The sequence below is a fragment of the Empidonax traillii genome, unplaced genomic scaffold (genome assembly GCF_003031625.1).
Source record: "Empidonax traillii isolate 1590-97213 ecotype Southwest subspecies unplaced genomic scaffold, ASM303162v1 scaffold738:size396264, whole genome shotgun sequence".
NCBI classification, from domain to species: Eukaryota; Metazoa; Chordata; class Aves; order Passeriformes; family Tyrannidae; genus Empidonax; species Empidonax traillii.
Genome location: NW_020955931.1, coordinates 96987 through 110657, shown reverse-complemented (window position 1 = coordinate 110657; position 13671 = coordinate 96987). Strand labels below are relative to the sequence as shown.

The 13671-nt window shown below is 46.0% G+C and overlaps 1 protein-coding gene across 17 annotated transcripts in view; it reads right to left on the bottom strand.

Moving 5' to 3' along the window:
• JAKMIP3 (Janus kinase and microtubule interacting protein 3) overlaps positions 1-13671 on the bottom strand; it is a 69048-nt gene that overhangs the window by 40392 nt on the left and 14985 nt on the right. For 16 of the 17 annotated variants that reach the window (XM_027900541.1, XM_027900549.1, XM_027900547.1 and 13 more), the window contains exons 2-4: positions 2820-2977; positions 1911-2145; positions 373-870 (exon numbers count right to left, since the gene is read on the bottom strand). In XM_027900541.1, the coding sequence (XP_027756342.1) occupies positions 373-870; positions 1911-2045 (633 nt within the window). In that variant the 5' untranslated portion in view covers positions 2046-2145; positions 2820-2977. Of the gene's footprint in view, positions 1-372; positions 871-1910; positions 2146-2819; positions 2978-8666; positions 8812-13671 lie in introns of all 17 variants that reach the window. The other variant, XM_027900542.1, reaches the window with a different exon arrangement.

Below are 13671 nucleotides of genomic sequence, written 5' to 3'. Positions count from 1 at the left end.
ATTCATGGGAACTAGAAAAGGCAGGGAAAGGGAGAGACCAAGGAACACTTGGTGAGGAAATAAAGGCCTAGACCCAGAAACATAACTCTTTTGTAGCATTCCCCTAAGCAGTCAGGAACCTGAGAGCTCCTCCTGATGTCTGAAATGTGAACAACATTAACAGGCACTGACACGGATAGAGAAGTTCCTTACAAAACATCCTGATAGTTTTAAAAAACAGTTCAACATCTCTTCTAGTAAATGTAGAACAGATTTGAAGCAAGTTCCAAGTTTTCAACACCTATCCTTATCCCCTCAGCCGAGTCCAGCACTGATCATTTCCTGACTATCAATAAAGTAAATTAAACCACAGATGCAAAGAGCAACACGTACCAGTCTACGAATCTCCCTCTCGCACTCCCTCTTGATCCTGGTGATTTCCTCCTGGTGCAGGTGATACACACTCCTGATCTCCGCTGCTTTGATTTTGTCAGCTTGGATGACCATAGTTAGAGCCTCCTCCACTTGTTTCTTAGCCCCCTTCAGCTCGGAAATTTCCTGCTGCATTTTGATTTTCTCCACCTCGAAGCCCCTCTTGGCCTCCTCCTTGGCCTCCGAGAGCAGCACCGTTTTCACCTTGTCGGGACCCCCATCCCGCACGGCGTTGAGCAGGGTCTGCAGTCTCTGGATTTCATTGTCCTTGATTTTTATTACTCTGAGCAGCTCAGCTTCGTGCTGCCTCAGAAGTGTTTCTCGAACAGCTTGGAGCTCCTTCATTTTGTCCTCGTGCAGTTTGACTTTGAGCTCTGTGACCACCACGGTACTTTTATGCTGTTCGTGCTCCTTGATCTGCTTCACTTCCTGGTTTTTCTCTCTTTCCAACTTGCTGACCTGCAAGGAAAATCAGAAGGGACTCTATTGTCAATCAACAAAATGATTAGTATAAATCATTATATTACTTAAAAATTATACAGGTCACTTTACAACGTCAGAGTTCAGTGCTCTATGTCTATGTTTACAGATTCAGAGCAAAGCCCTTTCACTGGAAACCAGCATAAACAGAAATATCTGCATATTTAGAAAAAGGAAACCAAAATGTATCATTATCATTTTTGAAATTATTGATACTGAGGCTGAAAGCCCAGGTACCAACTCTGATTTTATAGCATCTTATTCTATCTTCAGAATTAAAAAATTATCCCTTGCAATCTTACGGGCTCTTCAATTCACCCAATCCAGTGCTCTAGAAAGCATGTGGTACAAAATATAAATGATTAGCACAAATTTATGCAAGAAGGAGATAACCCAGGTGACCCAACCACCCATATCCAAACAGTGGAGGAAGTGTACGGTCGCAAACTGGGCTGATGTGGGTATACCAGGTGCTACAAACAGATTAATGTGGGAGATAAATACACATTTAGGAAACAGGCAGTATTTTGCGAGTAAGGTTGAGTCCTTACTTTAGTCTGCAGAAGCTCTCACACCACATCACCAAAGGAATACATGAGAAATCAGATGCCAAGCCAGGATTTTGGCTTGTCAGGCACACAGACCCAACCTGCACAGAGCACGTGTGCACAGAGAAGACACAAATCTCCAGTGAAACCCCAAACAGCTGCATTTTACCAGATGCTTTCTAAGCAATGAGTTATATTCAGTGCAAATAACTGACTGTACCTGAGCACACAGGGATCAGATGGTGTTTCAGTTTAAAACCACGACATAAACCCTAAAGAAGTCGTGACCAGAAGTGGTGGGGGAGAACACAGAGAAGGGAAAGAGAGTCCTCAGCCTTAAAACTGCAAACGCTGTTTCACATCAAAACGATTAACAGATCTTCTGTTTTGATATCATATATATATATATATGTGGTCAGAAATAACAAACCCCACTGAAATTGCCGGGGGAAGGAAAGGGAAGCTGCACACCTTACTCTTTTCCTGCTGGAGCTCTATCTGGATGTCAGTGAGCTTGGCCCTGAGCTCCTCATTGGCAGCCTGCAGGGCGGCCAAGGCGTCCGGCTTGTCCCCCCTGGCCCGGCTGCTGGAGCCCCTCTTGGACATGGTGAGGCTGTGGCAGGGAGAGAAATCCCGCCTGGAGCCCCCGGCCCAGCACTCGCTCCGGCTCCTGCGCCTCCCGCTGGAACACTACATCTTCCTGTGCCTGGAAAAGGGAGAGCACGGTCACACAGCACCCCCAGAGAGGGGTGGGCAGGGATGGGACACCACCACACACACGAGGCACTTCTACATGCAAGAGGGACAGGGCAGCCAGCTGAAGGGGCTCTTCCCTGCATTGAGTGTGGAATCACAGGTTTGTTCAGGTTGGAAAAGCCTTCTGAGCACATCGAGTCCAACCATTGCCCCAGCACTGCCAAGGCCATCACTAACCTGTGTCCCCAAGTGCCACATCCACAGGGCTTTTAAATCCCTCCAGGGATGGGGACTCCACCACTGCCTTGGACAGCTATGCCAAGGCTGGACAAACCTTCTGGTGATGGAATTTTCCCCAATATCCAACCTAAACCTGCCCTGGTGCAACTTGATGTGATTTCCTCTTGTCCTGTCACTTGTTACCTGGGAGAAGAGCCCAACCCCTACACCCTCCTGTCAGGGAGTGTCTCATCCCTTCATCTGCACTGGAAGTCACGCAGTGCAAAGGATCTGGAATGCTCATGAGGGATGTCCACACACCATCCCCTGACACTGTCAAGGCCTGGAGACAGCAACCCCTGGGAAAACTATTTTCATAGAACCATAAAACCACGGAATCACAGGATCATTATATTACAAAACTCCACAGAAAAAGCAGCTCAGATTTGGGACAGTATTTCCAACCTTTTTTATACTAATCTTGTTAATGTGGATAACAATTTCCTCGGGACGGTGACCTTCAGTGCTTTGGTTTATTCCTCATGACTCATGGTCAAAACCACAATGGAGCAGCACTGTTCCCTGTCTGAGCACGAGTGAAGGGGCTTCACAGGTCAGGGCAGCTGTAATGAGAAAATAACAATCAATGATAAGAGTGAAATAGCAAATACTTAATAACAGTACCAAACCAGAACAATAACAGCAACAACACTCTGATTTGAATTCTAAGAGCAAAATCCTGAATCTGTAATGCAGAAAAGAGCCAAGGAAGGGCGCTGCTCCAGGGATCTATAAATGGGATACAGAGCTGGGGGAAGGCTGAGAGCATCTGGGAGAGGGGCTGGAGTTTAAGAGGGAATGGGGCAAAGCTGCTGAGAACTGGAAAAATCACATAGGACAGGCAGTTAACCCTGCTGGGTCAGAGGGACAGTGGGAAGGCTGAGATTTAGGAGAAACAAGTAAGAAAACAAGAAAAATATTCCTGATATTAATTGTCCAAATCAAAGTGGTACAGTCCCAGTTCTGCTGCTTCTCAGGCTGATACCTGACTTTGTAGCCTAGAAGTGTCTATAAAAAGAAACATGTTTGGTTGGGCAAAGAAATAGAAATAAATTAAATTTTAAAGATATTGCCTGAAAAACCTGTAACAGGAGCAGATGTGTTTTGCATTTAAAGATTCTTGCTGCTTCGTGGAAGCAGACACAACGCACCAGTGATCTACAATGGAGCTTTAAACCCTCTTTCTTTATTGATATAAAAATGGGGCAGCCTATAGCCACAGGCACGGGGCTCTACCTGCTGTGAAGAGTGAGGCCCTTTGTGCACTTTACAATTCTTTCCTTCAGTGATCTCCTGTAATGGCAGAGGCAGTGGCAAGCCAGGTTATCTCGCAACCTGAGGAAACGAGCAGTGCACTACGAGCTTTAACTGCTTCCACTTGAATGGCAGACAAATCGCAATTTGAATGGTACAGGGATTTGTGAGAGTAATTGCAATCAGGATTCCTTTTGACAGACAAGGGCTATGAGAATTTCTGCTTGCTTGCTTACAGAGAATAAAACCGAGGAACTGATACTGTGGAGCACAGTTCACTGGGTGGGAATCCTGTCTGAGGTTGATTTGTAGAACCACATGTCCTCTCACTTCCAGTTTTTAAGCTTTTTAATTTTGTTTAAATGTTACCAAGGTCTGATTGTATGAGTTGGTACAGTTCATGTCAAGCAGCTGCCTAAACCTGATTCTTCTCTGCTGAAAGACAAAGTGTAGAAGTGGTTGGCTTATTTCAAAGAAGAAAGGTTTGTACAGCCCTGTTTGCTCCAAGCAGGTCCCCAAAACCTTTAAAGAATAAAGGAAATATTATCAAGAAGGTCATAGAATCCCAGACTGGTTTGGGTTGGAAGGGAACTTAAAGCTCATCCAGTCCCACCCCCTGCCACGGGCAGGGACACTTTCCACTAGCCCAGGCTGCTCCAAGCCCCATCCAACCTGCCTTTGGGCACTTCCAGGGATGGGGCAGCTGCAGCTTCTCTGGAGAACCAATGCTGGAAACATCTTCCAGACTGGAATGCTGAAGCCTTAATGAGATTTCCCCAGAGAACTCAGGACATTCTGTGATTCTGTGGTTTACGTGGTCTGGAGTCTTCGGTCCATTTAAAGCTCACGGGGTTGTTATTCCCAGGGATAACAATGCAGAATTGGACTGGACAGAGTCAGACAGCTTCTAGTGCCACCCAGGGCCTTCTGTGTGTGCAGTGGGACAAGTGTCACTGTTGGGCACCACGACAGTCACCGTTTGTACTCCCAGCAGTGCCGGCCCCGTGGCCCAGAGCAGCCGTGTCTGCTGGGAATGCCCCACGTGGAAGAGCCATCTGAGACTGCTGCACAAATGCCAGCCTTAAAACAACATTTCTGCCAAATGCTGGGGGGAAAACATGCCACAAAAACACTTCCGAGCCACCATCGCTGTGCTGGTACGTGTGTGCAGCGAGGAGGTGGTTTATCAGGGAACACAAACCCGCTGCTCCCTGGTTGCTCAGGCTCTGCTCTGGCTCCAGGTGACACCCTCAACAAGCCCACTCCCTACAGGGAACAGAGCAGCTCCCTGGGACTCCTCACCACAGCACTGGGCAGAGGAGTCATTCCCTGGAAAACGTCACCTGCCTTTGGATTTTTCCCCTATTTTTCCAATGAGTTATATCGAAGGGGCACCCATTGGACACATCACCTTAATAGAACAGAAAGGTCCTCATAGTTTTGATTCTGGGAGAATAGATTATGCACCTTCTTCCTGGCATGTTTGATATTGAAAACAGCATCAATAATGCATCAGAGCTGCCTTGAGCTGGGCTCAGAGCTCCCTTTGCCTCCTGACTTGTAATTCAAACATCAAGGCTAATTGGAAAATGTGTTTTCTAGGTAGTAGTTTCTGAAATCAATGTTTCACTGCACTTAACAATAAATGAATAAATCCCTACCCAGGGTACCAAATTTTAAACAAAACACAGCTTAAGCAGCACGCTGTTCTTACAAACACTGCACATTTCCAATGTCTGCCACAGCCCCTGAGCACTGGTGTTCTCTATTTTTGACAAATTGTTCTAATTAATTAGTTTAGACAAACCTTGCTGAGCCTCTGGTGCACCTCAAAATATTATGATAGAAAGAAAATGTAATATTGTCTATGGGTGAGTTCCCACTTCCTCCTATGAGTAATCTCCATGTTCTATTTAGGATTGCAGCAGCCTGTAGATCCGAATGCAAGAAAATGAGTTTTCCTCTGAAAAGGAATTTCATGCTAAGCCAATGCAATCACCTTCAGTGCTGCACTTGTGCCTTGGGTTTTTTTTTTTTTTGTATAAACATTTGTCACAAATAGCATATCATTCCCTCAGCAGCAACATGAGAAGAAAACCTGTTGGAAATTACATGGAAAACAGAGTAAACTGGTAGCTGAGATCAAGAAACAACTGCCAAGGCCTGTATTGTCCTGTACTCATGGTTATGTTGTGTATTTCCTGCACAAAAAGACTCATAGAATCCCAGAATCACTGAGGTTGGAAAAGCCCTCCTAGCCCATCAAACCCACTCTGTGCCTGATCCCCACCTTGTCACCCTGCCCAGAGCACTGAGTGCCACATCCAGTCCTTCCTTGGACACCTCCAGGGATGGAGACTCTACCACGTCCCTGGGCAGCCCCTTCCAATGCCTGATCACTCTTTCCAGGAAGAAATTCCTCCTCATGTACAACCTAAACCATCTCTGGCACAGCTTGAAGCCATTTCCTCTCATCCTGTCCCTTGTTCCCTGGGAGCAGAGCCTGACCACCTCCAGCTCCCCACTCCTTCCAGGGAGTTGGAGAGAGCAAGAAGGTCCCCCCTGAGCCTCCTTTTCTCCAGGCTGAGCCCCCCCAGCTCCCTCAGCTGCTCCTGGTACTCCAGATCCTTTCCCAGCTCCACTCCTTTCCCTGGACCATCCCATAAGGATTTTTCGTTCCTGCTGTTTAATGATCGAACTGAGACCAGTTTGATAAAACCTTGCTTTTTCTAAAAAAAATACAATCAATGTTGGTAACTCAACTCAGATTCCAAAGAGCCATATCTGACTGAAAGCATTTTTGTTCATGCTTTCTCTGGGAAAGGTTCAGGCTCCCCACTCTGCAAGGGTAACATATTCCATTACCCTCAATCAGCTGCTTTAAAGCAAATCTCCATTTCCATAAGGAAAAAAAACAACCAACCAACATTTCCCAGTCTGAAATAAGCTCTGAAACCTATCCTTGATGAAATATCTGCTTCAAATTAAAAATAATGCCCCTCTCCCCTCCAAACCCTGACATCCAGTACTGAGCCCTTGCAGATGGAAGTCTAGCCAAAGTTCTGCTGAGGATTAGATCAATTCCAGCAGCAGCTGTAACAGACACATGTCAAATCCTGACTGACCTGAATTTTTCCTCAAAGATTAATCCTTCAACCGTTGTTGGCTTTAACTCATTGATGGGTGAATCATATTTACAAACCCTGAGCAAAACCCTGACCTTCGTAACATCTACATTTGTAGTTCACACAGGCTCCTCTCTGCAGGCTCACCTTGTGTCTGTAGTTCCCTGTTTGGTCAAAAACATGGGTCTAAATCCCATCCTCTGATTTTTCATTATAAGTTTTACAAAGGTTTTTGGGTTTTTTTTGGTTTTGTTTTTTTTTTTGGTAGTTTGTTTGTGGTTTTGTTTGTTTGGGTTGGGCTTTTGTTGTTGTTTTTTATGCAAACAATTGCGTGTCAATTATGTGACTAATTAATAGTTTATAGGGAACTGGCTGGAGCTGTGTCAGGGCAAAGTTAGGGTGGATCTCAGGAAAAGGTTCTTCCCCCAGAGGGTGGTTGGGCACTGAACAGGCTCCCCAGGGCAGTGGGCACGGCCCCAAAGCTGACAGAGCTCAAGGAGTGTTTGGACAACACTCTCAGGGACAGGGTGGGATTGTTGGGGTGTCTGTGCAGGGCCAGGAGCTGGACTGGATTGTCCTTGTGGGTCCCTTCCAGCTCAGGAGATTCTCTGAATTCCAGTTCAGACAGACACAATTGCTGCTAAATCCCAGCAGGTACATTTTAAAGCACGACACCTGTTTAATTTTACATCTCCTATGGCTAATTTGCAGAAAGAGATATAATTAATTAAAAACACAGGCGAGTATGTAGGAAGCTAATTTTTCTTTCTGCTCAGATAATCCCCAACACTTAAGGTACAAAAACCCATTGAAGTTGTTGCAGTAACACTGCAATAGCACACCTATCCAAATTCTCTGTTAAAATGGAGCAGCTCAGCATAATTCCAGTGCTTTGGGGAGGATTATTAGTGAGGAATTTATTTCAGACAAATGCCATCAGTTTAATATTGTGTCACTCTGTTATCTTGCTCTCAAACAAACTGTTAGAGCAATGCCATCCCTTTTCCCAAGGAATTCACGCCTGTATAATTAACTAAATCAACTGTAACACAGATGGCATCGCACCATCCAAAAGCACTTGATGGAAACATTTTAAGCATGTTATTAACATCCCTAAATAACTATTTAATGCTACCTCTCCAACCCTCTTCGGCACCAACATGCAACACAGCTGGATTTGAGGGTGGAAAAGGCAGTATTTAACTGCTACACTCTTATAAAAGATTTTCAGTTCTCGGATTTATTCGATTTATAAATGAGCTTGAAAATAACAGACTAGACAGCGGCAACAAAAACATTGTGGTTTAGATTTCAGAATTAACATTAATTTCCAGACTGACTCATCATCATCAGATTCAGCTCTGAGGAACTGGGCAGAAGGGAAAGACTCTGATGGGAAGAGGAACCTTTCTTTAGGCTGGCCATGGCTATCTAAAAATTACATGTCTATTTGACAATGTGTTTTATGTCTCAGTAGGTAAGTGCCCAGCTCTAAACCCAGATAAAAACTTACAGTTCACAGCAACAGACAAGATTTTGAAAGGAAAGTCCATTAATTTCCCAAATGCAAACAGCTGCTAATTGTCAGATGCCCATCAGGCTCTGGTGAAAAGCTGCTCCTTCAGTCTGAAAAACTGAGGATCAGAGTATTTCAAACCTGATTTTTCGTTACTAAATATCCTGATTTAAATAACCTTTTCTTGACAGTAGCTGTGACACAAATAGCAAACACGCCTCCTGCCTCATAAACGTAAACAAGCATAATAATGAACATAAATAAACATAAATACTGATTTAGAAAGAAAGCAAGAATACGCTCGGAGTACCAGATTGGCTGGAGGTCAGCTGTGAGGGGGGTGGACTCGGTACCCACCAGAGGTGGTAGCGCTGGGGATTAACACCATTCCTCTCCCACCAACATCTGCTGGGCCAGGGCAGGCTTGGGGGGGCTGGAGAGCCAAAATCTCATGGAATCAGGTGTGAGCCCTGCAGCGTGGCCTCAGCTGGGAAAATGGTCCCTGGGGAAGACCAAGAGAGCTTTAGTTACATCCTGGTGGCAGGAAGATCTTTTGCATTAGAACAAGTGAGACACAACGTGCTGCTTTCACCTGGTCCAGCCTCTGGCAGGAACATCGTTGGAGAAGGTAAAGGGACAGATCCAGAGTAGAGATGGCAAAGGAGCTCAGAACAGAAAGGCTCTTAAAATGGGATGGGGAAGCCACAGCTTTTTGGGGAACCTGGGCCAGGGCCTCCCCACCCTTACAGGGAAGATTTCCTTCAATATCCCACCTAACCCTGCCCTCTGGCAGTGGGAAGCCATTCCCCCTTGTCCCATTTTCATGCCTTCGTGGAAAGTCCCTCCCCTGCCTTCTTGCAAAACCCCTCTCAGGTACTGGTTAAGTAAATATTTACAACTACACATAAAAGATCCACTATAAAAATGCTTTTAAAACAAAAACAGTTCCTGGACAATCACTGAACAAAACCCCAAAATCAAACTGTCCCTTCCAGACAATGAATGAGAAACCCTAACCAAAGCTCGTGTTTCCCAAAGGAGAGGCAGAGCAACAGGTGGGAAGGAAAAGACTGAAGGCACATGGGAAAGCTGTCCCTGAGGAGTGAGAAAGACTGGTGTGACACGAGCCAGGCCTTGTGCCTGGGGGGTGACCAAGGCAGGGCCATGCCAGGGACACAAAGGTGGCTCAGAGCTGCTGCCCTTGGGGAGGTGAGCTCTGCCAGGGATGGGGGGAGCACTGACCAGATGTGCACAGCCCAGGAGTTCAGAGCTATAATCTGATTTGATAAAGCTGATTTCATTTGAGATGCTGCATCAACCTTCAGAGTCAATTTGCCTGGCATGTGGATACTATTTCCCTGCACTTTCACAGAATGGATCAGTAAGAGGGTTTAAGGCAAACCCAGAGCCAAGGGGAATATTTTTAGGCCTTTAGGGGAAATAAAAGAGAAAGGGCTGTTTCAACCTCACTTTTAACCTCAACATTTAAAATCAAATTCTTCCCTGTGAGGGTGGTGAGGCCCTGGCACAGGTTGCCCAGAGAAGCTGTGGCTGCCCCAACCCTGGAAGTGTCCAAGGCCAGGTTGGATGGGGCTTGGAGCAACCTGGGCTGGTGGAAGGTGTCCCTGCCCATGGCAGGGGCTGGGACTGGATTGTATGGAAGGTCCCTTCCAACCCAAACCATTCCGTGATTCTGTGATTCCATGATCCATTCCTCTAGGAAAATTTTATTTTCATCACAAGAGCTCCATAACTTTTTTTCTCAGCAAGACTAATAACGAGAAGATTTCCATGGAGAACTACACTCAGTTTGTGCACATCATTGCATTCAAGATATATCTTGAATATTCCAGTCACTAACAAACCCTACATGCAGTGACCCTCCCAGTGCTGCACTAAATGCAATAAGCTTCACATTTGAACACAAACACAATGGAAATAATTTTTTAAAATATAAAAATAATTGCAATGAGCAACTCGAAGATGGACCATGCAAACTGTGTGTGTATGGGAGGAGTAAATTAATAGAAGTTATATGATGGTCTAGGGCCACCTGCTACCAGGGCCAAGAATGACAATACCAGGACAAGCTGGTGCTCACAGAGCTGAATTTTGGGTCAGTTTGCTGGTTATGCTGAGGGACACAACTGGGGCAATCTCAGGATATGTAAGTGTATGAAAAAGTCGCTCATTTATCTTTTGAAGGGGAAAGAAAAGGGAAAAACATAAAAAGAAAGTAGGGAAGGGGAACCTCAGCAGCTGCCCCTGCTTGTGCTCCCTATTGGGTCACCAAAATTGACTTGCTGGAGTTCACCTCTGAGGCCAAGTCCCTCATTCCCGAATGACATCTCCTGGCTGATGCCTCCTCTCCAGAGAACCCGTCCTGTGCAGGTATCTCACTCTCAAGGACCTGTGCAGATGATCAGGAAAAGTGCTGGCCTTGCTTTTCGTAATGAAATATGCTGTATAAAGTAACTGGGGAAACATTCCCTCCAGCATCCCCACTGGCAGGCAGGACAAGCTCCAGAGGAGGTCTTTCTTAGCCACTGGGTTAGTGTGGCAGCTGGGTAATCTGGGATTTGAGTTCTGGATTTTCCAATCTTTTAGCCTTCTGCACTCACTCCTTCAGGGAAAGTAGCTTCTTACACGGGTCGCAGGGCGCTGATCCTCAGCTAAGAGGATGTGTCCATCTGGCTCCTGACTTTCTGGCTGATCATTGCTCTTGGAGCAGGAACACCGGGTTCTGCCTGCAGTCAGGATGCCCGAGGGCACCACAAATGCTTCCTGCTGGGATCTGAGTCCCACCAGCTCCTGCAATCATAGCCAGGCACATTCTCCAGGGCAGCAAGGGTGGAACTGTGGGACTGCAAAGCTCTGGAAGGCTGGAGAGGGGCAGGATGAGGAACAGCAACAGCTGTGGCTGCCCTGACCTGGGGGAACTAGAATTTGTGAGTTTTAACAATAAAAATATGCAAATTCATTTGGCTCTTAAAGGCACCAGAGAAAGCCATGCCCAGGACACCCTGCTGGTGCTCCTGTGCCCCCCTGCCCAGACAGACAGTGACCCACCAGGCAGAGGGGCCTGGAAATGTGAGCTGTGTATGGGGCAGCAGGGGCACCTCGATGGATCCTGGCACTGCAATGGGTGAGGGACGTGAGACCAGAAATCGGGGTCTCAGCTTCGCAGGCACACCCAGGGTTGGGCATGTCCACAACGAACTGCTCAAGAATCACAGAATCACAGAACATCCTGAGCTGCAAGGGACCCACAGGGACCACCGAGTCCAACTCCTGGCCCTGCTCAGGACATCCCAACAACCCCACCCTGTGCCTGCGCGAAGACTGAGTAATGTGGTGTGTGAAAACACGAGTCACAGATGGGGAATCAAAACAAAGGAGGAGCTACTACTACAAGGAGGAGTTACTACTACAGGGAGGAGATTCCCAGCTGGGAGCTCCAAGGCCCAGGGTTGGCACTGTTTGATATTCTGGTGACCTGATAAAGAGTAAAGGGCAGGACACAAAAACCTGCTGATAGTAGAGGATTATGTAGGTCAATCAAGAGGAGAGAGGACTACAAAGGAAGCAAAAGGGAGAAAAAAACCCCAACAATAACCTCAAACTAGAAAAAAAAAGGTAACTAAGCAACGTGAAATTCAATCCAGGAAAGTACAAGATAATCTATATTTAAAAATACAATTTGACATATCCTGCACACAGAGATTTAGGAGGAAAGATCAAGTCATCACTGAGGACATCTGTTGTGCCCATACCAAGGTAAATAAGGTATTGTAATGGCACGAGACTGGAAACAGGGTGAAAAGCATTACGATGATGCAGAAAGGTAAGTGGTAGGTACTCATTAATCCACTCACATTCATCTAAAAGAAACATAACAGGTGTGACCAGGTAATAAAAGATTCAGAATCTGTGTTTTTTTTTTTTTTTTTCGGAAGAGACACTGCACAGGCAGTTATAAAATGATTGATATGGTGTAGGCAAAAAGGATGTTTCAGTTACTTTTCACACTAATGCAAGAACAAGAAACCACCTTGGGGGCACTTGGAAGGCAGTGATTTTTTCAGTGGAAAGATGAATCTTCCACTTTGGATCACACATTACGAATCCTGGGGGTAGGGAAAGGTTAGTGCTGTGAGTCCCCAGGTACTGGTGACAGAGGCAGGGCCAACCCAGCCCCAATACCACCATCACAGCACTTCCTTCCCAACCCAAACCATTCCACGATTCCATGAATGGGTAGGGTGAGGCCAGGTGTTAGAACTGAGACACTGAGGTGTCTTGGCCCTTCCATTTCAGGAGAATATTTGCCCTTCTTGTTTACTTTTTTATTTCTATATTGAAGTCACAGTTTCTTCTCTTACCTTGCTTTGTGCAAAGCCAGTGGAATGGGACATCCCAGTGAGACAGCCTGGGATGAGGGCAAGGGATCAGGAGGAGAAGCCCCAGATGAATTCCTCAGGATGAGAGGAAACAGCCCAAAGTTGCATCAGGGGAGGTTTAAGCTGGTAATCAGGCATTGGAACGGCCTACCCAGAGAGGTGGTAGATTCACCATCCCTGGAGGTTTTTAAAAAGAGATTGGATGTGGCCCTTAGTGCCATGATATAGTAATTGGAGTTGGATCAGGGGTTGGACTTGATGATCTTGGAGGTCTTTTCCAACCCAATCTATTCTATGATTCTATGGACATTAGGGAAAATTTCTTCATGGGAAGGGTTGTCCAGCCCTACCACAAGCTGGAGTCTCCATCGCTGGAAGTGTTCAAAAAATGTGGATGTTGCACCTGGGGACAGGATTATGATGAACATGGTGGTCATGTGGGTTGATGATTGGCCTTGACGACCTTGAAAGGCCTTTTCCAACCTTAACAACTCTTGTTATTTTGATTCCATGATTCTGCTCCATCCCTCAGGGACAGCAACTCAAGGCACATTGCCCTGTGCAGTGGTCAGACGGGCTGAGCTGGGCTGATCACCCACAGCTCAGCAACATCACAGCCCCTAAACATACTGCTGGGCTTTTCTAACACATTATAAACCCAGCAAAAAGTACATGGAAAACATCCATACAGTCATAGCTACTTCAGATTTGCTTTAAAAAACAAATCTGCAATTTAAACGACCATGAATACATTTGAAATAGCAGCACAAGAGCATTTTTCTGTCTAGATAACACATATCCTGGCAGCATTTCAACAGAACCAGAATTACTTTCAAGTGTCAAATGCTACATTTCAATGGTGCTCAGCAAATGCTCCCGTGTCTCTGTTCCACCTGCAGCCTTCCTGCTGTAAGGGAACCCACCTGGCTTTCCTTCATCAATCCCAGATCACTCCTCCCTCT